Raw genomic sequence first — 22,860 nt, 5'->3', positions numbered from 1 at the left:
AATATTAGGAAGTCCGTATCTACTTTGGGAAGACTAGACCATACTTTATACCAGGGTACTAAAATTACCTACTGCTCAGTATATTATGACCCATTAATTTATATTCCTTGACCACAAGAGTTCATTCCCTCATAAGAAACTCCAGAAAACTACTAAATAAGCAAAAGATTGGTTTATGGGGGGGGGGGTAAGATTTAATGCTAGCTGCAGTTATTTGGGCTGTGAAAACCCAAGGAAGAGTTACAGTAAACTACTATTACTTATTCTATTACGCTGCTAGAAGTAACATAACAAACCTAAAAATTCACTTCTAGACCGCATTACCTTTAAGTTCTATGCAGTTTATACAAGATTAATTAAAAAAATACACAAAAGATGAGAAGAAAACTAAGAACCCAAGAATCTAGAATATAAGTCTTAAGTTGTCTTCTAAAGTGTAAATAGGATACACAGCACTGTACATTAAAACATTCAAGAGACAGTCCTTGCTCAGTAAAGCTTACAATCTAAACAAAGCTATAGAAGATGAAATATTTCTGTGAATGAAAAAAAACAAGATTTGGGATGCGGATGGCCAGCAGAAAAAGGTGGTGATAGTACTTCTGTTTAAACCTCTGGTCAGATCTCAATTGGGGAGTGCCATGAACAATTCTTGAAACTGTTTCTCCACCGGTTAGAGGTTGTAAATTTAAAAGACATCATCAACATCTTTTCTCACATCAGGCAGCATTATGAGGTAAAGATCTGGAACAACTGCTCATGCCTATTACTTTTAGGGAATTCAGGAAACACCTAAAAACACATCTGTTCCTGAAGTACTTAGGTAACTGGCCTATACAATCTTAGTCCTCAACAAATGATCTTTAGAACTGTTAATCACTAACTCTGAACTTTGTTAATTCCACTCAATCTGTAGCATCTTTTAATCTAATCTAATCTAATCTAATCCTTAGGTTTGTATACCGCATCATCTCCACGTTCGTAGAGCTCGATGCAGTTTACAGTAGGAGAAATAGGAAGGAACTACAACAGAGGATTAGAGGTAGAAGTGTGAAGAAAATTTAGAGGACTTGGGATACCAAGATAGCACAGTTACTTACCGTAACAGGTGTTATCCAGGGACAGCAGGCAGATATTCTCACATGTGGGTGACGTCATCTACGGAGCCCCAGCGTGGACAGCTTTTCAAGCAAACTTGATTGAAGTTTCAAGATTGCTATGCTGCACCACGCATGTGCATGCCTTCTCCCTCCACTAGAGGGCGCATCCCCACCTCGTGGTCCTCAGTTCTGTTTCTTCCGTGGAGCCAGAAGCCCTGTTTGTTTGTGCTCCGTGCCTTTTTGCCTTCTGCCACCGCGGCTGATTGATTTTTCTCGGTCGCTGTGCTTTGTTTGTTATTTTCTTAGTTCGCGTGTACTGTATTCGGTCTACTCCGGTGGAGGACATCTGCAAGGCTGCCACTTGGTCTTCGGTTCATACTTTCACCTCCCATTACTGTCTGGATACGTTGTCCAGAAGCGACGGCCGGTTTGGCCAGTCGGTTTTCCTAACTTGCCATCCTCCCACCTGCCCTTTTTTGGTTGGCTTGGAGGTCACCCATATGTGAGAATATGCTGCCTGCTTGTCCTGGGATAAATAAGAGTTTCCTTGATTCCTAAATTGGAGGGAGACTTACATTTTTTGAGAAAAGCCAGGTTTTCAGATGTTTGCGGAAAACTTGGAGAGAGCTCAAGTTCCGAAGAGGGGAGGTAAGGTTGTTCCAGAGCTCAGTGATTTTGAAGTGAAGGGAGGTCCCTAGCTTTCCTGTGTGGGAAATGCCTTTTAGCGAGGGGAAGGATAGTTTGGGAGGATCTGGTGGTATTAGGGTTTGAGGAATTCCAAGAAAGAGGGATAAAGGGAGGGAGGATACCATATAGGATTTTGAAAGTTAAACAGGCGCATTTATAGTGGATCCTGGCGATTATCGGAAGCCAATGGAGCTTGGCCAGGAGAGGGGAGACATGGTCAAATTTACTTTTAGCGAAGATGAGCTTGGCCGCGGCATTCTGAATCCGTTGGAGTCTGTGGAGGTTTTTCTTAGTTAGGCTTAAGTAGATAGAGTTGCAATAGTCCAATCTGGAGAGGATGATGGATTGGACAAGGAGGGTAAAATGTTTTTGATGGAAGCAGGATCTAACTTTCCTCAGCATGTGAAGGCTGAAAAAGCATTTTTTTACCAAGGATTGGAGGTGGTCATTGAAGGACAATGTGGAATCAATGATGATGCCCAAGACCTTGCTCGAGAACTCAAGCTGCAGAGAGGAGCCAGAGGGTAGTGGGATGGAGGTGGGTAGGTGATCTAGTTTTGAACCGAGCCAAAGAAGTCTTGTTTTGGACTCTTTCAATTTCATTTGCAAAGTGTGGGCCCAGGATTGTAGGTTCATTATACAAGAGGACAGGTCGGTGAGGTTCGAATCGGTCTCGAGGAGGACGAGGATGTCGCCTGCATAAGTGTAAATTGTTTCAAGGGGGGATAGGTGGAGGAGTTTTAGGGAGGACATATAGATGTTGAAAAGGATAGGGGATAGTGGAGAGCCTTGCGGGACTCCACAATTCGGTTTCCAGGGGGAGGATGAGGTGCCATTCATGTTAACAATGTAAGAACGAGAGCGGAGGAATTTAGAGAACCAACCTAGGACTGTGGAGTTGATACCTATCTCAGAGAGTTGGTAAACAAGAATATCATGGTGAACAACGTCGAAAGCAGCGGAAAGGTCAAATTGTAGGAGGACGGCGAACTTGTTTCGAGAGTGAAGTTGTTGAACCCTTGAAATCAGGGAAGACAGTAGGGATTCGGTGCTGAAGTTAGGACGAAAGCCATATTGATAGGGTAAAAGAACAGAGAATCTCTCTAAGTATGATGAGAGTTGGGAAGAAATGATGGACTCTAGCATCTTGGTTAGGAGAGGGATATTTGCAATTGGGCGATAGCTGGATGGTATGGAAGGGTCAAGTTCAGATTTTTTCAGTAGTGGGGTCAAGGCGATATGACCCATTTCTGGGGAGAAATGGCCCGACTGAAGTGCGGAGTTTATGAGGATGGTGATAGAAGAAATAGCCTGAGTGGGAATGTTCTCGTATAGGTAGGAGGGGAATGGGTCCAAGGAGCAATTACAGGATTTCAGTTTGAGGCAGAGATTGAGGACCAGGGATTCAGATACGCGCTCAAAGGTGGTCCAGGATCTGTCAGCTGGGATAAGGTTGGAGACCATTAGGGTGGGAGTGGAATCGGTGGGCACTAGGGAGTTGTAAGAGACTGAAGGAGGGAAAGAGCATCTCAAGGAAGAAACCTTATCGTTGAAGAATTTTGCTAGAACATTGGCTGAGGGAGAGGAGGGGAGCACGGTGGGGTCTCTTTTGGAGGTTAGGGAGCGCCAGATGTTGAATAGAGTACTGCTTTGATTGTTGGACCTGGAGATTTTGTCACCATAGAAGTTCTTTCTTGCTTTTTTTAATGCTGTATTGTACAGCTTGATATTGACTCTCCAGGACTGTCTGTCTATAGGACATTTTGATTTTTTCCATATGCGCTCCAGAGCTCGACATTTCTGTTTTAGCTCTCTGTGATATGGGAGGAACCAAGGGGCCTTGCGGTGATAGGAGATGGATTTAGTGGAAAGGGGGGCGAGGGAAAGATAGGTGGATTTGGAGGGAGCGACCCAGTTATGCCAATTAGTACCTGAATCTGCAGGCTTAGGGGCAGAGGAGAATAGATTGAGAAATTGTTGTTATTATTATCTTCAAAAAGATAAACAGGATGGAGTCAGTCTAGAGGGCAGCCACAAAAATAGTGGTCATCATAAAGATACAATATAAACAGGTATATGGTTCACAACTGCTAGCTTAATAATGTATATAATCATATCAAGAACTGGAGGAAAAGAACTCAGATACCCTACAGTCTAAGAATCAAGGGTTTGCTGGTTAAATTGTTTCAAAAACCATTGGTCAAACACCTCCAGATGAAAGAAATGCTAACATTTTTTAATGATCCAAAACATACTACACTTCCCCCTCCGTATTCACGGTTTCCATATCTACGGTTTTGATTATTCACGATTTTCTGCCAAAAAATTTTTCATTTTTCGAGCTATTTTAAGCCCTGTGAGCCCCCACCTTAAGCCTTACCTGGTGGTCTAGCAGGTTCTCGGGCAGGAGCGATCTTCCCAAGCTCCTGCCCCATGCAGATCACTCACAGGAAATGGCTACGTTGAGCTCCCGTCGTAATCTCGAGACGACAGGAATTCAAGGCAGCCATTTCTTGTGAGCAATCTGCACAGGGCAGTAGCGTGGGTAGATTGCTCCTGCCTGAAAACCTGCTAGACCACCAAGTAAAGCTTACAGGGCTTAAAATAGCCGGGGGAAGTGGGGGTTAGCGGCAGAACCGGCCCAAATATTATTTGCGGTTTTTTAATATTCATGGGCCCCCGTGAATACGGAGGGGGAAGTGTACTGGAATTTTAAAATTTTTAGGGACTTAAATTTTTCAAAACATTTTTGCAATGAAAATATGCGTAACAATGTGTGGCGGTGGCCAAAAAAGCAAATAGGATACTAGGAATTATTTAAAAAGGGATGGTTAACAAGACTAAGAATGTTATAATGTCCCTGTATCACTCCATTGTGCGACCTCATCTGGAGTACTGCGTTCAATTCTGGTCTCCTTATCTCAAGAAAGATATAGTGGCGCTAGAAAAGGTTTAAAGAAGAGCAACCAAGATGGTAAATGGGATGGAACTCCTCTCATATGAGGAAAGACTAAAACAGTTAGGGCTCTTCAGCTTGGAAAAGAGACGGCTGAGGGGAGATAAGATTGAAATCTACAAAATCCTGAGTGGAGTAGAATGGGTACAAGTGGATTGATTTTTCACTCTTGTCAAAAATTACAAATACTAGGGGACACTCAATGAAGTTACAGGGAAATACTTTTAAAACCAATTGGAGGAATTTTTTTTCACTCAGAGAATACTTAAGCTCTGGAACGAGTTGCCAGAGGATGTGGTAAGAGCGGCTAGCGTAGCTGGTTTTAAGAAAGGTTTGGACAAGTTTCTAGAGGAAAAGTCCATAGTCTGCTATTGAGAAAGACACGGGGGGCAGCCACTACTTGCCCTGTATCAGTAGAATGGAATATTGCTACACCTTGGGTTTTGGCCAGGTACTAGTGACCTGGATTGGCCACCATGAGAACGGGCTACTGGGCTTGATAGACCATTGGTCTGACCCAGTAAGGCTATTCTTATGTTCTTATAACACCCTTTATTTTATAAACATAACCTTATGAGGCCTCCATTTCACATTCACTTCACCAGAGGCTTCTATAGGAAATACTAAGTCGCAAGGTCATGTATACTGACTTCAACAGTAACAGACACAGATGGTAATCATTACGTCCAGAACTGAAACACTTAGGGCCTCTTCTATCAAACTGTGCTAGCAGCTTGTAGTGTGGGGAGCCGAGCTGAATAGCCCACACTGCTCCCAACGCTCATAGAGTTCCTATGAACGTCGGAAGCAGCACGGCTTTCTGCACTAAAAACTGCTAGCACAGTTTGATAGAAGAGGCCCTTAGATGTTGGTTTCATTGGACTTCTCCATAGCTTTCAATCTTGTTGATTATAACCTTCTATTGACACAGTAAAGTTCTGGAATTGTTTTTTTCTTACTTATCTAACCACTCCTTTTCAGTTGTTATTTCCTTTGTTATTCCTCTTTCTGTGGGGTACCCCAGGTTTTTATTCTGTCTCCTTTATTAAAGTCTCCTTGTAGTACTGATATAATATTTCAACATCAGGATTTTTTTTAAATGCAGATGATATTTTCCTTGTTTCCTATGCTCCCAGGTTTCTCAGATTTATCATTTTCAGACGTTTCTCAATGCTCTTTCAGATTGGCTCACTGCACATAATCTGGTGCTTAATCCATCTAAAACCACAGCATGTTGGATTACAGGTCTATTATCAACACCTTCTTCTAGTCCTATTTTTTCAATGTTCTAATTTCAACAGTTGATTCTTTTCATTAGCTTGGCATCATCCTTCACTCTTGGCTTTCATTCAAACAACAGGTTTTTATTTTTGGCTAAATTGTCTTTGCTCTTTAAAAATATTCCTGTATTTTCAGTCACTTCAAACATTATTTCATTCATTTATTTTGTACCTGTATTAATGCAATGTTGTTTAATGTGATATCCCCAACTATCAACTTTGACGATTACACACATTACAAAATTCTGCACACAGGCTATTATGTGAACGCCAAGAATGCTAAGATCTGAGACTTGTTGGTTGCTAGACACAAAGAAAGGGAACAATGTCCAATATGTATGGACTAAGAACTTATGTTTTTCTATTGCTGGACCAGCCATGTGGAATGCTATGTCTGGAAACTTACAGTTTTGTAGAGATTTATTGCAATTTAGAAAGTTGCTTAAAACTTATTTGTTTGTGCAAGCTTTCCTAAGCTAATATCTCATTTTTCAGAAAGTTATGCCCCTCTGCTAATGACGATGTCGCCTTCTTATTTTAAGCAGGGGATATATCTGATCAAGTTATTTTTATTGCATGTTTTGCCATTTGGTAAATGGGTGAAGTGTATTGCTGCTATAGATGTTAAGATATACAAATGTACCCTTGTTTTATATTTCCCATTGTTGTATGTGGCTTCCCTGCAATGTGTAAATTGGACTTATACATGTGAAATTGTGAGCCGCCTTGGATAAAGGTGGATTATAAATGTTTAATAAATAAATAAAAGGGTCCTTTTACTAAAGGCGTGCTAGCTGATTTAGCGAGCGGTAAACACTAACGTGTCCATTATATCCTATGGATATAGCAAGCAGGTGAAAGAGAACAGAATCAGAAGTACTCTAAGGAAATATTTCTTTGGTGGAAGCAAGGGTGGTGAGTTCAAGAAAGCATGGAACAAGTACAGATGATTTCTAAGGGAGAGATTCATTACAAATATTCAGAGATTCATTACAAATATTCAGAGAGGCAGCCATGTTACTCTGTGGCAGCAAAATGGCAAAGAGGCTTTTGACACCTTATACGTATTGTAGGCTAACCAATTTATTGAGGCATGAGCTTTTGAGGCAAGAGTCAATTTAGTCAGATGTGTTAGAATTATAAGCAGTAAACTGAGTCAGAGGTAAAAAGAGATTATGTTCTTACCTTGATAGACAGGGGTATCATTCTGGACAAGCAGGTTATCTCACCATGACTGCAAGCCATCTGAAGAAGGAATGTACTCTGGATTTTTTTCTGTGATCCTCTTACTTCACTGAGCGTTCTACTGCCATCTACAATTAGTACCCAAGCATGCAAGAGTTTCCCCTAGACTAGGTGAAGTAAGGAAATGGAAACATCCCAAACAACAGTTCTGCTCTAACAAATAACACTTTTAACAATGAAATAACAACCAAATGTCAACAGAAGCATCAAAGGAGCTCAGGTAGACTCTAGAAACAGCATTCTTCATAGCCCAAAGGGCTGACTGATATCCAAAAAACATACTTGGAGAAGAACAGTCAGAAAGAGCCAGTAGGCAGGAGCAGGAAGGACAGGGCAGGGGTCCAAAATGACACACCTATCTATTGGAAAAGATATTATCAAGGTAAAAACACACTCTTTTTCCAGTGTGTCATTCTGGAAATCAGAAAGTACAAAAGCAGTCCCAAAAATCTAGGGCAGGCTGATTGCACCAGCCCGTAAAATTAAGAACCCAAAGGTAATGTTCACTCTTTAAAGTTTGGCAAATGTGGACCAAGTCACCACCCAACAAATCTCAGAGAAGACTGCTCTAGCTTCAGCCCACATTGAAGCTACACTCTTGGTCGAATGCACCTTGATGGAAACAGGAGAACTCTTCTCACATCTAACTTCTTCAAAATCCTGTCCTGTTTCTGGAATGCAGGTAAACAGACCTCTTGATTAACATGAAATGGCAGACCTACCTTTGGCAGAAAAGAAGGGAGGGTGCACAGAGAAATTCCAGTGCCCAAGATTTTCAAGAAAGGCTCTCTACACGAGAAAGTCTAGAATTCTGAGACTTATCTCACCAATATCACAGCTACCAGAAAGACAACCTTGATCACTAAATCCAGTAGACACATTTGTTCCAGTGGCTCAAACACAGCTTTAATAAGACCCCACAGAACCAAATTAAGATCCCAGGAAGGGAACAGAGGTTTGACTGGTGGTCTCATATGGAGAGCACCCTTCAGAAATCTGACATGAATAATGTCATAGAGAGCATCCGCTACATAATCTACTCCAGATAAAAGGAGCTAAGGGAGTAGCACACTCCAAAGTATGCAGCCTGGAAAGACAGGCACGTGTGACAAAGGACGCCAGCAAGGCTGCTTTGATTACTAAAGCCACTGCCTCAAATCTCTTTAGAACACCATCTATTCGGCAGTCCTGCATGTCTTTAAGCACCCAACACCTTCACTTGGAAGGGAATTGTGCTTAGTAACCTATGCAACCAAGGAATCCACTTTAGGCTGACTAAAAAGCTGCTGGCACTCTTGTGCAATACGATACAGCCGAGACATGGTCTTGCCACCTTGAGAGAACCTTCTGGAGGATCCCACTGCTATGAGACTAAGATATTAATGTCCAGAAGCTAGGGAAATGCAGAAGACAACCCTCACTCCACATGAGGGAAGAGGAAGTATAGGAGCTGGCTGGGAGTTTAAATTTAACTCATGCAATGACTCCAAAATGAGATCCAGCAGGGTACTGGGCTTAAATAAGAGCAAAACGGTGGGGTCATCTCCTGGATCTAAAGCCAAAACAAAATTTAGGGCACCAACCTCCCCGCTACGGGAGGCACATCCATGAACAATAAGGGAATAATGAGTGTATCATCATCATCATCTGTATCCCCTGCAAATAGGTCTCCCAAGTCCTGGACAGTGGCTGACCGTGAAACAGATATCCCTTGAGGAACTACCGTATTTTCACGCAAATAACACGCACCCGTATAAAACGCGCACACGGATATAGCGCGCAGAAATCACGATGATTTGCACAAAAACTTTGATATACCGCGCTCACGGGTATACCGCGCATGCTGCCCGACGCTCCTTTCGCCCGCCCTGACTTTCCGTGCGCTGTCCCGACTCTCCGTTCACCCCCCCTGACTTCCGTGCACTGTCCCCCCTTGAAGGTCTGTCCCCATCCTGAAAGCCTGATGCCCCCCCCCCGACGTCCGATACACCCCTCCCCCCCCCCGAAGGACCGCCGACTCCCCAACAATATCGGGCCAGGAGGGAGCCCAAATCCTCCTGGCCACGGCGACCCCCTAACCCCACCCCGCACTACATTACGGGCAGGAGGGATCCCAGGCCCTCCTGCCCTCGACGCAAACCCCCCTCCCCCCCAAGAACCTCCGACCGCCCCCCAGCCGACCCGCGATCCCCCTGGCGACCCCCACGACCCCCCCACCCCCCTTCCCCGTACCTTTGGTAGTTGGGCCAGAAGGGAGCCCAAACCCTCCTGGCCACGGCGACCCCCTAACCCCACCCCGCACTACATTACGGGCAGGAGGGATCCCAGGCCCTCCTGCCCTCGACGCAAACCCCCCTCCCCCCCAAGAACCTCCGACCGCCCCCCAGCCGACCCGCGATCCCCCTGGCGACCCCCACGACCCCCCACCCCCCTTCCCCGTACCTTTAGTAGTTGCCGGACAGACGGGAGCCAAACCCGCCTGTCCGGCAGGCAGCCAACGAAGGAATGAGGCCGGATTGGCCCATCCATCCTAAAGCTCCGCCTACTGGTGGGGCCTAAGGCGCGTGGGCCAATCAGAATAGGCCCTGGAGCCTTAGGTCCCACCTGGGGGCGCGGCCTGAGGCACATGGGCCCAACCCGACCATGTGCCTCAGGCCGCGCCCCCAGGTGGGACCTAAGGCTCCAGGGCCTATTCTGATTGGCCCACGCGCCTTAGGCCCCACCAGTAGGCGGAGCTTTAGGATGGATGGGCCAATCCGGCCTCATTCCTTCGTTGGCTGCCTGCCGGACAGGCGGGTTTGGCTCCCGTCTGTCCGGCCAACTACTAAAGGTACGGGGAAGGGGGGTGGGGGGGTCGGCCAGGGGGGTCGCGGGTCGGCTGGGGGGGGGGTCGGAGGTTCTTGGGGGGGGGCGGTCGTTGGAGGGAGGGGGGTTTGCGTCGAGGGCAGGAGGGCCTGGGATCCCTCCTGCCCGTAATGTAGTGCGGGGTGGGGTTAGGGGGTCGCCGTGGCCAGGAGGGTTTGGGCTCCCTTCTGGCCCAACTACCAAAGGTACGGGGAAGGGGGGTGGGGGGGTCGTGGGGGTCGCCAGGGGGATCGCGGGTCGGCTGGGAGGCGGTCGGAGGTTCTTGGGGGGGAGGGGGGTTTGCGTCGAGGGCAGGAGGGCCTGGGATCCCTCCTGCCCGTAATGTAGTGCGGGGTGGGGTTAGGGGGTCGCCGTGGCCAGGAGGGTTTGGGCTCCCTTCTGGCCCGATATTGTCGGGAAGTCGGCGGTCGTTCGGGGTGGGGGTGCGAGTGGTCCTGCCGGGGGGGGGGGGATGTATCGGACGTCGGGGAGTCGGCCGGGCAAGAGGGCTTGGGCTCCCTCTTGCTCCGATCGTGGATGCGGGTGTGAGCGCGTGCGAGCGGTCGTTCGGGGTGGGGGTGCGAGTGGTCCTGCCGGGGGGGGGGGATGTATCGGACGTCGGGGAGTCGGCCGGGCAAGAGGGCTTGGGCTCCCTCTTGCTCCGATCGTGGATGCGGGTGCGGATGGGAGCGCGTGCGAGCGGTCGTTCGGGGTGGGGGTGCGAGCGGTCCTGCTGGGGGGGTGAATCGGGCGTCGGGCGGGGTGGGAACTATGTTTTAAAACTTTGGTATACCGCGCTCACGCATATAACGCGCGAGGGGTATGCGCGGTAGGTAAAAACGCGTATAACGCACGCGTTATATGCGTGAAAATACGGTATGCCCTGATGTGTAGAATCTGTCGCATGGCTGGTCTGTGCAGTTTGAGCACGGCTCTCCTGAAAGGCTTTCCACATTAAATTGATGAATTCTGAAGAGAAAGCCATACCAGGGAGCGAGGAGTCACCATAAGATGACTCTAATTTGTGTTTCTTGGGCTGTGGGGCATCCACACAGAACGGTCACAATTTCCAGCCCCTTTCCCCCCCAAAAAAAAGAAAAGACTGTCCCAGAAGGCTAGGCACCCTTTCAGTCACATAGGAGAGGTTAAGCTTGCTGCTCCCTCCTCTCCATTCCATGCTGCACAGCACGTGGCACAAGGACACCCCTGAGGTGCCGAATTTGTGCAAACCTGGCATGGAATAGGAGTAAAAGAGACCAAGGACTCCAACTCCATCCCAACAAGTTCTGAGGCAAAAGAAGATTTGGAGCTACAGGAAACTTTTGGAAGAAAAGATCACCAAAAACCCAAGATGGCTCCCGTCAGGAATTGTGGCCCCTAAAATCACTAAACAACCCACCAAACCAAAGTCAAAACCAAGCAAATTTAGCATTTTTTTTGAGTAGGGGAACATGCAGAAAACCTAAAACCTGTTTTCTGACACACACAACCCCCCCCCCCCTCATTCACCCCACAAGCTGTATCGGCCTTACTCAATATGATCTGTGCTGACAATGTACTGCAGCCTGCCTCAGCTCTTAACAGTAGCTGGAAAGGAGAATAATTACTGCCTCAAGTTAGAAATAGAGTTGCGTGGGGACAGAAATCCCACCCGACCCCACCAGTATCCTGTCCATCCCCGCCCGTCCCTGCAAGAATCCCCTCCATCCCCGCAGGAGTCTCGTGAGCCTGGGGGGATCCCCGGGGGAGTCCCATAGACCTGGGGGGATCTCCACGGGAGTCCCGTAGACCTGGGGGGATCCCCTTAGGACCCGCGGGATTCCCACAATCCCCATTCCTGTGTAGACCTCTAGTTGGAAGTCCTTCTTTAATGCTGATCTTCAGGTTGCCAGTCAAACACCCCACCCCGATGTGCTAGAAAAGGGTGAGGGGGGCGCCAAAAAAAAAAATGCAGCCAGCACCCTGCAAGACACCACTGAGCCTCTTATGGAAGCCTGACAGCCTGCGTTCAAACCCCGGCTAAGCAGTAGGTGAGGGAAGGTAAGCTGGGACGGCCCCAAGCTCCAAAAATAGTTGTGCAGGCTGGTTAACAGGTACCACAAGGGATTGGTCTGTCAGCTGCAGACTGCAGTCTACTTCTTCTCTAAGCACGCAGAGCTGACACTGAAATTAGTAAGCTTTGAGCACTGAATACTCTGAATATTAACTGAAAAACACTGACGAAAATAAAGAAAAAGGGAGAGCAGAACAGAAACACTCCTTCCAGGTCACATGCAGAAAGGAAAAACTGTACATGGCAGTAGAGCTCTCAGTAAAGTAAGAGGATCACAGAAAAAATCCGGAGTGGATTCCTTCTTAGATGGCTCACAGTCATGGGGAAATAACCTGCTTTACAGAATAACACACTTATTGCACTGGAAAGTTCAAACATTAACTTTCATACAAAAAAACATTACTAGGATATGACATTATAAACAGAACTACTTTCCTGCACTATCTTGCAGCAGAACATAGTACTTGAGTACCAAATCTGGGAACAAATAAGCATTCTTTTAACACCTTGTTTAGTTCTATCTAATCATAGCCTCATTATTTTTAACTGTACGGTGACAGAATATTTCACCACCCCATGGATAACCGTGAGAAATCATCCTGTGTCATTCTTTAAAGTCTATTCCAGCTTTAATCCTTCTACACCAGCATTCTTCAATGCAAGGCTTGAGGGTCAGTGGTTGTGTCCATTCATATACTGATTCTTCCCTCTCTCCTTAAAGAATGACATGGAGATTGTTTCCTGTGGGTATCTGTGGGACGGTAACAAATTCTATCACATTATTCTCTAAACCCTCTTCTTTTGCCTGTTTCTTTTCCATCTTCAATCAAGCACTCAAATATCCACAGAGTCAGCAATCTGCACAGCATGCAATCTTAGTGTGCATATAATATCTATATGAGGTCCTTATCAGACTGTCCGACAAACAGCATAGTTTGAAGGAAATGACTTCTTCATTTACCCCGTGGCACCTCCACCTCCATCTTGACAGGATTGTAGACCTGAAGGCTCCAAAGAGAAGGGCATGAGAAGTCCCGTTTCTTCCAACATACCTGTCCTCAAAATTAATTTTAAAAAATATGTTTTCTAAGAAAAAAAAGTTAGAACCTTTAACTGGGTGTTCCAATCCATCCACAGGAATCACGTTATTTTCCGTGATCTTGCTAGTAAGTATGCTATATGGACCGTCTTCAATCAAATCCTAACAAAACAAAAACAATATATAGTGTATTTAGAAGAAAGCTAATCTATGTCAATGTGATTACAAATACCAGCGCTCTCCAAATATTAAAATACCTTCATAAACATGCATTTGGGACATCTTAAAGTCACTCAAATAAAAACTATCACATGAAGTCAGTAAAATATAGCTGCAGACTAGCATCTGACAATGATGTTTGCAGGCTCACAAAAGCAAATGCCATGGTCAGATATCAATGATTTTGAGGGATACATTTTACTGAAGGATTTATTCTCCTCCAAAGTACCAAGATTCATAGCGGGTTACAATCAAACATCCATAAGCAAGACAAAAATGCAACCAAACACATAATACAAGAACAAGCCTAATGGCTATTAAATCATCCCACCTCTACCCTCACAAAATTTATGAGCCTATCAAATTTACTATTCATACAAAAGATTGCATTCCTAAAATTAGAGGCAAAAAATGCTTGCTCAAATATATTTTTAGAGTTTTTACATATTCCTGGAAATCTCGTTGGATCCTTAATTGATCAGGCAGTGCACTGCACAATAGTGGAGAATAACATGAGAAAGTTTGTTCCTTAGTAGCCTAGTGTCTGCCTATAATAATGAAGGCATTTTATGAGTGGACAGTCAGTCACATAGAAGCTCATTTTCAAAGCACTTAGGTTACTAAGGTATTTTGTGTATCTAAGTGTTTTAAAAATAAGTTCCATAGACTGTCAAACGTATAGTTAAACATTCCACACAGACCATGTAACAGTATGAAGACCATCAGTACAATTTTGTATTTAATTCTATATTTGTCAGGCAACCAGTGGAACTGTATAAAGGCTGGAGTGAAGTGTTCACACCTCGACAAATCTAAGTCAAGTCATGGAGCAGTATTTATCACTAACTGAAAAGGTTTAAGCATGGAAGCTGACAGACCACATGGGATCATGTGGCTATAATCTAAAAAAGGCATTACTATTGTTTGAAAGACAGTATGAAAATCACTACTATCCAATAGTGGCTGCAAATGATTTAGTACCCACATATATCAGTTAACTGGCACTCTCACACAACCAACTAAAAAAATCACCAAGAAAAAGTCCCCGAAGCACCCCCTGTAGTAGAAGATAAAATCATTAACCTGATCTCACACTACACCACTAACAACTCTAATCTGGTAGTCATAGGAGATCTAAACCTACATTTAGAAGTACAAGATGATCCAAAAGTACACACCTTCCAAAGCTTAATGGAACTAGAACTCGCCACTCTCCTACAGGTCCCTGCTCACAAAGGCGGACAAAGCCTAGATTTCATACTCAACAAACAGAGCAAATCACAAATTGATTGACCACACATAGTGGAAGCCAGTTATCTGGGCAGATCATCACCTCCCGGGTATTTTTAGAAAAAAGTTCTGAACAATGGTATAGATAACAAAAGAAACAAAATACATTTAAAAACGTGGTAAAATTCCCATAGAGAATTTCTGGAAGGAAATTACTGAAAGACTAGAGCCAATGAATGAAAATATAGACAAAGGCATTACAGCCTGGCAAAATCTAATAAACACGGTTCTAGATAGAATTCCGCCATTAAAAACAAGAAATTTGAAAAAGGCAAAATAACCCATGGTTCACAGAACAGCTGAATTCTATGAGGAAAGAAGTAAGGATAACAGAAAGGATCTGGAGGAAAGAACAAAAACTAGAACATTACATTACCTGGAGAAAAGAAATAAAACAATACAAACTAGCAATAACCGAAGCAAAATTATACTATGATAACCTGATTGCGCAATCTAAAAATTCCTCCAAATGTCTCTTTAGCATCTACGACTCACTGATCTCCACCAAAAATATAATAGAAGATCCAGCCTCAGAACAACCTGATACAGACAATCAGGCACATTGTGATCAAGAAAAAATCAGAGCCGTGAGAAAATCATTCACACATGATACAGGAGATAACATAGATCTATATTCTGCCAAAAACAAGAATGAAGGGATTATAGCTGGTCAAAATTCACCTCAGTCAACACACAAGATATCTCGAGCTGGCTGAAGAGAATATCCAAAAAGCATTGTTACTTAGATATATGCCCAGCTAGCCTGTCAGCTCGGTACCGTAACAACTGAGTACAGGACAAAAGCACTCTGACAAAGGCGTGCCGACAATTGCGTGCAAAACGTATGTGCGCCGCTGGTCCCGTCGCTTTAAAGCCTGACCGTCAGCACTGTGAGGGGGGTATGGGGGAACCCCCCCCAGTACATGTACAAGTCCTTACACTCCCGTTAGGGGTGGTTTGTGGGGGAATCCCCCCCCCCAAGTACACTGAAAACTTGTTTTCCTTTCAGTTTTCGGTGGTCGGCAGTTTTTCAGTGTAGTGGGGGGGTTTACCCCCACAGCCCCCCCATGGTAGCGCGAGCACTTGTTCATGTAGTGGGGGGATTCCCACACACACACACCACCTCAAAGCACTAACGGTAAGGCTTTAAAGCAGTGGGACCAGCGGCACGCATGTCTTGCACGCAATTGTCGCTGCAGGATTGTCTGTGACAAAGTCCGATACGTTTTGACGGGTCACCGTCAGCTCATGCCCCCCCCCCAAAAAAAATAACTTTGTTATTGTTGACAAACCTAGTAAATGCATGCTTAGAAAACAGACACTATTCCAAAATAATATAAGCTAGCGTTGACACCCATACCTAAAGCCGCAAACCTCAATCTGACCGGAACAGAAAATTTCAGGCAGGTAGCAGGGATTTCATGGCCTGCCAACTACTAGAATTCTGTTAGTAGGCAACTAGCTAAATTCATAGACCAAACAGATGGATTCTACAAATCACAACATGGCTTCAGGCCAAGGCCCAGCACCAAATCCCTATTACTTGAACTAACATCTAAAGTAAGATATCAATTCAGCAGAGGTAAGCAATCCATACTACTATAATTTGATATCTTGGCAGCTTTTGATGCAGTGGACCACTCATTCAAATTAAATTAACTTGGAGTACAGGGTGTGGTACTGCAAAAGTACTCATTCTTAAAAACCAGAACAAATGAAGTTTGGAAAGATAACAAGAAATCCCAGCAATAGAAAGCCAATTGCGATGTTCCATAAGGCTCTCCACCATCACCTGCACTGTTTAACATCTATTTGAGAGCTTTGGGAAATAATCTGCCATTGACCCATGATCACATCCTCTCCTTCACAGATAATATCTTCATTCTTTGTACAGCCAGAGAATCTTTTGACAATACTCTACATTATTTGAAAAATACTATCGACAACCTAAGTGAAAGGATGATGAGAAACTTCCTTAAAAATAAACAAATCAAAGACAAGAATATTATGGTTCAGAGACTAACTTTCTACCTCACACAGAACTAGAACTGTCCACAGGGAGAGACTAAAGATAGAATTCCTCCAAAGTGGGAATTACACTAGACTCGAGCTTAACCTTCAACACACATTACCTCTCTAGTGAAAAAATTATTCTTTAAGATGAGACAACTGAGGACAATAAGACTAGTACTAACCCAGGCTAGTTTCAGAACAGTAGCACTATCCGTCCTAATACTATACCTGGACTATTGCGACTCATATTGTGGCATTACATAAAAAGAATATGAGACACAAAACACTGCCACCAGCCTTATTTTCAGAATGAATCGGTATGAGAGGTCAAGTCCGCTATTAGAACAACTGCACTGGCTACCGATGAAAAAGCAAATCCAATTCAAGCTAATCTGTATGATTCAAAAAATGATCTATGGAGAAAACGCAAATGGACTAACTCCTGACATCAAAGTCCCAAACACCTTCTTCAATTCACAAATAGTGCAACATTTCAAATTATTTATCCTTCCCATCACCTCAACAAGTCGGTAGATGTTTGAGGCTACCTTTGAATACTAAGGACCTCTTATCTGGATCAAACTGCCAACATATCTAAAGTAACCCACCACTTACCTTGACTTAAGGAAGAAACTACACATCTCTTCTCTCTGTAGCCAATCTCCTATACTTCACCTCTTCCCTTTAACCACCACAAGATCTGACTTAAAAAATGTAACTTCAAGAATTTGATTTAATTTTTATTATAAACTGCATAGATTCCTTGTAGAGAATTGTGAGATATGACACTGTATTGTATAGTATTGGGCCAGGTGCTTTCAGTAGACAGCAGGATTGATCAGGCACATAAGTGGGTGACAACACTATGTCACTGGAAAAGAACAGCTCTCTTAGAGCTTAGACCTTAATGTAACATTCTAAGTCCGCTCAACACATCCCATATATAACTGTTTCCTCAGTTCCATAGCTCAGGAATTAATGCAGTTCTTAGGAAGATAGAATGGCTGCTTATCTCTTTATGTATTATCTACTTTTCAGGAGCACCCTCCACAAACAATGCAAGAATTGTAGCACACAATAGACTGGCCATCATAGTTTGACCATATCAATCTTCAATTGTGCACCGATTCAAGCAGTAGCACGAGGTGAAGGTACCAAGTAAGGAGTAAGTCGCTCCTTTACAAACAGTATTCAGTGAAGCAGACTTCAGGGAGAGCCACAGTACTACAGTGACCCTGATTTGATCAGATTTTACTTAGGTTAAGAGAAGAATGCAGGATGCTAGTAAATTTTCAACCTCTATGCAGAAGTAATCATGAGGAAGCTGGACTTAGATGATTCGAGTGTTGGAGTGAAAATAGGCGGAAGAACCATCTTCTCATGTCTACTTGGAAATTAGGGGGAACTATGCTCCCCACCCAGTATTGGAAGCATCAGTTAGGACAGACTGTATATGCCTTAGGTATATCCTATAATAATTATGGAGTTCTTTTCTGGTTATATATTTTATTTACTTTTTTTTATTGTAAACCACCTATAACTAAAAAGGCTTGGCAGTATATCAAACTATAACTGATATTCCTATAGTCAAACTGTGTATTGTATTATACCATGGTTTAGAGCTGAAGTGAGAGATGATGAAGAATTATGGAAAGAGTTGAGCTTCTATTAAAGTCTTCTTATTTTCAGTTGAGTAGAGAAACTACATGAACAACTTATAATCAGATCCTTGCAATGGTTATATTGAAATTTTTGAATATCTTCTTTGATAGAACATTCAAATTCCAAGCAGGTAGACTGCAAACTTGGATAGGCTACTTCACTGATGCCGCCAGAGAATCATATAGTATCTTTAGGAAAGAACTAAAAACCACCTTGTTTAAGAAATTTATAACCTAACCAGACTTCTCTCCTAAAATCGGAGCCTCCTCCCATCCCAAGGAGTCCGTCTACCCTCTTCTGCCAAAATTTCTATCTTTAATTGTTACCAGTTTTTCCCACTGGTGCCCGTCCTTCGTTCAAATGTACCAAGTTAACAACTTACTTCTCATCAACATCTTATGTTATCTTTTTCACCTTCGCAGTCTTGTAACTCAAAGCGCAATTCCTTTCTCTTCTCCTACTTATGCTCTGAATATCGTCAACTGTATAATGCTACTCATTGTGAAACCGTGTAATACACAGACCCTGAAACTCTCCTGTTACTATCACTAGATGTTCAATGCTATACTCTGTAATTCGCTGTCTGTACAGTTTCTCTTCATTGTAAACCGCCTAGAAGTCGCAAGATTGTTGGCGGTATATAAGAATAAACTTATTATTATTATTATATTAAATAATAAAATGCTAGCCGCGCATGCGCACTTGCCACGAGTGTTCCCTGATCCCTTTTCTGTCGGGATGTGGCAAGACAAGTGCGCATGCGCGGCCTTCCCTGCTCTCCACCTCACAATACGGCCCTACCGGCCAAAGTTTCTAAAGGCAGTATGGAGCGGCGGCTGCCGGGAGGAGGCTGCGGCGGCTTGAGGCGAAAGGTGGTGCGGAGTGGCTAGCACCCCCTGCCCTCTCCGTCGCGGCCCAGGAGAGACTTCCTGTGTCCGGGGCTGGCTCCCATGGAGATGTTGTTTTTCTGTTTGGGGCTGCGGCGGCGGCTTCTCTCAGGAGCCGTACTAGCGTCGGACACTTCTCTGACGTCACAACGTCAGAGACAAGGCTTCCGACGCCTGTGCGCCTCTTGAAGGAGTCTGCCGCCGCGGCTTTGGACAGAGGGGTAGCAGTTTCTTTGGAGCCGGCCTTCGGAGAGGCTTGGGACGCGTGGACGGATGCGGGAGGGGCTGCCACCACGAAGGGCTTTGGTGGGAGAGCCAGCCAGACCGCGAGTGTGGGGCCGTTGTAAGCGCGGATTGGTCAAAGAGCCGCCGCTGCCGAGGCTTTGAAATTGCTCTCCCACCGTCACTCCCTCCCGCCCCGGCTCTGCCTCTGCCCCAGCCCAGGTTCAAAAGCAGGAGAGGTGGTCAGCCTGCACTCCCTCTCTCTCTCTCGCTCCTAAATCGTGGACGGGCTCAAGAGTTACATTAGACAGCTTTCATCGCCCTGAGGCCCCCCCCTTTTTTTTCTTTCAGCTCCCTAGATCGACACTGTGCAATGAGTTTCTCTAAAGAGTCCAGATTGTGAATTTCCCTCTCTGGTGTCTCCTTCGCTACAAAAATACAGAACATGGCAGGAAGAGGTGCTGATGGACAGGGGGGAGGTAAAACAAAGGAAGAAGGCCTGCTGCTGGATAAGGGGAGCAGTGAAGGGGTAGTGGTGGACACAGGGGAGGTAAAAGGAAGTGAGAATGGACAGGAGGAACAGACAAGGGGTGGTGGTGGACATCCAAAAGAAAGACAGAAAGAAAGAAAGACAAATACAGAAAGCGGCTAAGGAGAGACAGAGAGAGAAAGAAATAAAGACAGACACACACATATATATTCTAGCAACCGTTAATGTAACAGACCGTAGCATGGCGGAAACAAGAGCGGAGCTAAAGTGGAGGCGGAAAAGACAGCGGACTTCCCCCCTCCCCTCAGAGCAGGCCACACTGCGCCGCCCCTTCACAACGCCAGACACAAGGGTGATGTTCATTGGCTGGCTCGGCAGCAGGTTGGCATGACAACGGCATTGGCTACACCCGCCTAGCGACGATACCAAGGCGTCCGACGACTGGCTGGGGTGACGGCGCTCAGAAACCCCGGCTGGGAGCGCGAGACTGGTAGGTGGGCGGGCGCTGTGGCTGTCCGGGGGAAGGCAGACAAGGGGCCAGGGAGAGAGACAGAAAGAAAGACAGACAGACAGGGGGAGAGAGACAGAAAGAAAGAAAGACAGACAGAGGGAAGGGAGAGCGACAGAAAGAAAGACAGACAGGGGGCCAGGGAAAGAGACAGAAAGAAAGAAAGAAAAAAAAAAAGAAATGCCTAAATCTACACATCTATTCTAGCACCCGTTAATGTAACGGGCTAAAAAACTAGTTGTGGATATAAAGTATCAGAGAATGTAATTTGTCCCTCAGCAGAAAAGCTTTAGCTTATATTGTGTCCAAAACCAATCCTGTGAACAAAATCCTATCTGAATAATAATTACTGGAAGTTACTGATAAGGTCTGAACTCTGGAGGTGGTGAATTATTTCTTCCCTGAGGGCTTCAACTAGGCTTTCCAAGAAAGCTGCTAGGAGCTAGTCTTCGAGTTACAGCAAACATGTATGTACTTTACTTGTGGATATGGTAGGACCTTGTATTTATAGTGGTTCAAATGAATGAGGAACCAGAGATATTTCCTACTAGAAGGATGAATAAGGATGTGTGTGTAAACATCTTTCAGAAACAGTATACTCATTCAGTCTCCTTTTCCAAGGGATGACAGAATAGATGTAAAGAAAGTTGAGGCCTCTAGAGTCCAGAACACGGGACAGGCCTCTTGTCTTTCTGACCATCAGGATGTGCCTATGGATCAGAAATATTAGAATATCTGAAATAAAAGAAATATAATTTTTTAAAGAAATAACATAAGTATTGGTTTCTTTCATGTGGGTGGACTGATTCAATTGCATTGGGAAAAGACTAATTTTTTCCTGAAACATTCACATGTGGACACATGTATGAGCCCATCTGTTGCAACTTTAAACTCTGTTCTTCATTCAGTAAGTCCCAGTTTACTTTCACTGGTGGAATATCTATGTTTTTCACTGATCTGCCAGACATGAGCTTGTTCCACTACAGGTACCTCCAAACTCAGGAAATGTTATCTCCAAAGGTTTAAATAATTCTGCCACCTGTAGGCGAGTGGGCAAAGTCTTTTCTGTGGCATTGATCATCTACATGGGTACCATTTATTACCATTATCCCTGTGGGCAAATTTAATTCTCATGTTCTTGACATTAACATATTACAAGAAGAGTTCTTCCTTACACAATCACACATCCCCATCAATAATCCTCTCGAGTAATCTTCACAAAAACCAATCTACTGTCTGAACTGAGGGTTTCATAGTTGTTGGTTTCACGAATAGCTGCCATAATTTTGTTGATTTGTACTCTAGTAATATTTTGCACATCTCTGGAAGATCTTAAAATTTTAGGGAAACAATCCTCTGTGTGTTTTAAGATGTTCATTCCTACGAAACCAGGTGTAAACGCCTCACTAAATTCCTTAATTTGTTTATACCCCGCCCTTATCCAGGGCGAGTTACAAACTCATATACACAAATGTATAATTACATGTAACAGACAAGAGCGAGTTACAAATTCACATACAAAAATGTAAAATTACAGGGTTCCCCCAGTCATCTGCAGTCGGCGGTTCACGGTCCTGGTCATTCGTGGTATTTTCCGACCGCGAACTGCTGACCAGGAGAGGATAGCTGGAGAGGCAGGAGAGAGTAGCCGGAATGCTGGCAAGTGAAGGAAATCACTCGCTGTATGCTCCGACAGCCTCTTCCTGTACTAAAGTCGGGCCTCACCAATCAAGAACTGCTTTGACACGCAGCTCCTGATTGGTAAGGCCTGACTTTAGTACAAGAAGGGGCTGTCGGAGCATACAGCGAGTGATTTCCTTCACTCGCTGGCTGCTTTCTCCTGCCTCTCCCGCTGCCCTCTCCAGTCTCTTCCACCAAAAACCATATTCGCAGTTTTTCAAGATTCTCGGAGATTCCTGGAACGGAACTCCCGCAAATATCGGGGGGGGGGGAGTACTGTACATGTAACAGACAAGTTGAATCAACGACAAACAAATCTACAAAACAAAGAAACAATCCAGACAATAAAATACATCAGTGACCAGTACCCTACTATCATCAATCTCTACTCTTCCTCATTCATTCAATCTCAGATGCTGTATTTTATCTGACAAAACAAATGCTTTTTAAATATATAAGTGATAGTCCTTTACTATAAATATACTCGTATAAGTAGATGGGACAATCATCTCCTCAAACTGCACTTGAGTTTCAATATGTCCTAACACATGAAAGTGAGTACCATTTACCGTAACCAGCCTCATCCAATTTGCCTCCTTCAACTGTTCTGGATGAGGATGTTATGAGAAACCTGAGCCAGTAGCCAGTTTTTACTATGCTGATAACTCAGAACTCCATGGTGATT

At 44.5% G+C, this 22,860-nt stretch overlaps 1 protein-coding gene across 3 annotated transcripts in view; it reads right to left on the bottom strand.

The window, feature by feature from the left end:
• Positions 1–22,860, bottom strand: part of TRAPPC8 (trafficking protein particle complex 8) — a 392,175-nt gene that overhangs the window by 278,861 nt on the left and 90,454 nt on the right. For all 3 annotated transcript variants that reach the window (XM_033933766.1, XM_033933767.1, XM_033933769.1), the window contains one exon: positions 13,273–13,366. In XM_033933766.1, coding sequence (XP_033789657.1) covers positions 13,273–13,366 — 94 coding nt within the window. The remainder of the gene's footprint in view (positions 1–13,272; positions 13,367–22,860) is intronic.

This window comes from Geotrypetes seraphini, chromosome 2 (genome assembly GCF_902459505.1).
Source record: "Geotrypetes seraphini chromosome 2, aGeoSer1.1, whole genome shotgun sequence".
Lineage (NCBI taxonomy): Eukaryota > Metazoa > Chordata > Amphibia > Gymnophiona > Dermophiidae > Geotrypetes > Geotrypetes seraphini.
Note: the sequence above shows the minus strand (reverse complement) of the source record. Positions and strands in the feature narration are given on the sequence as shown.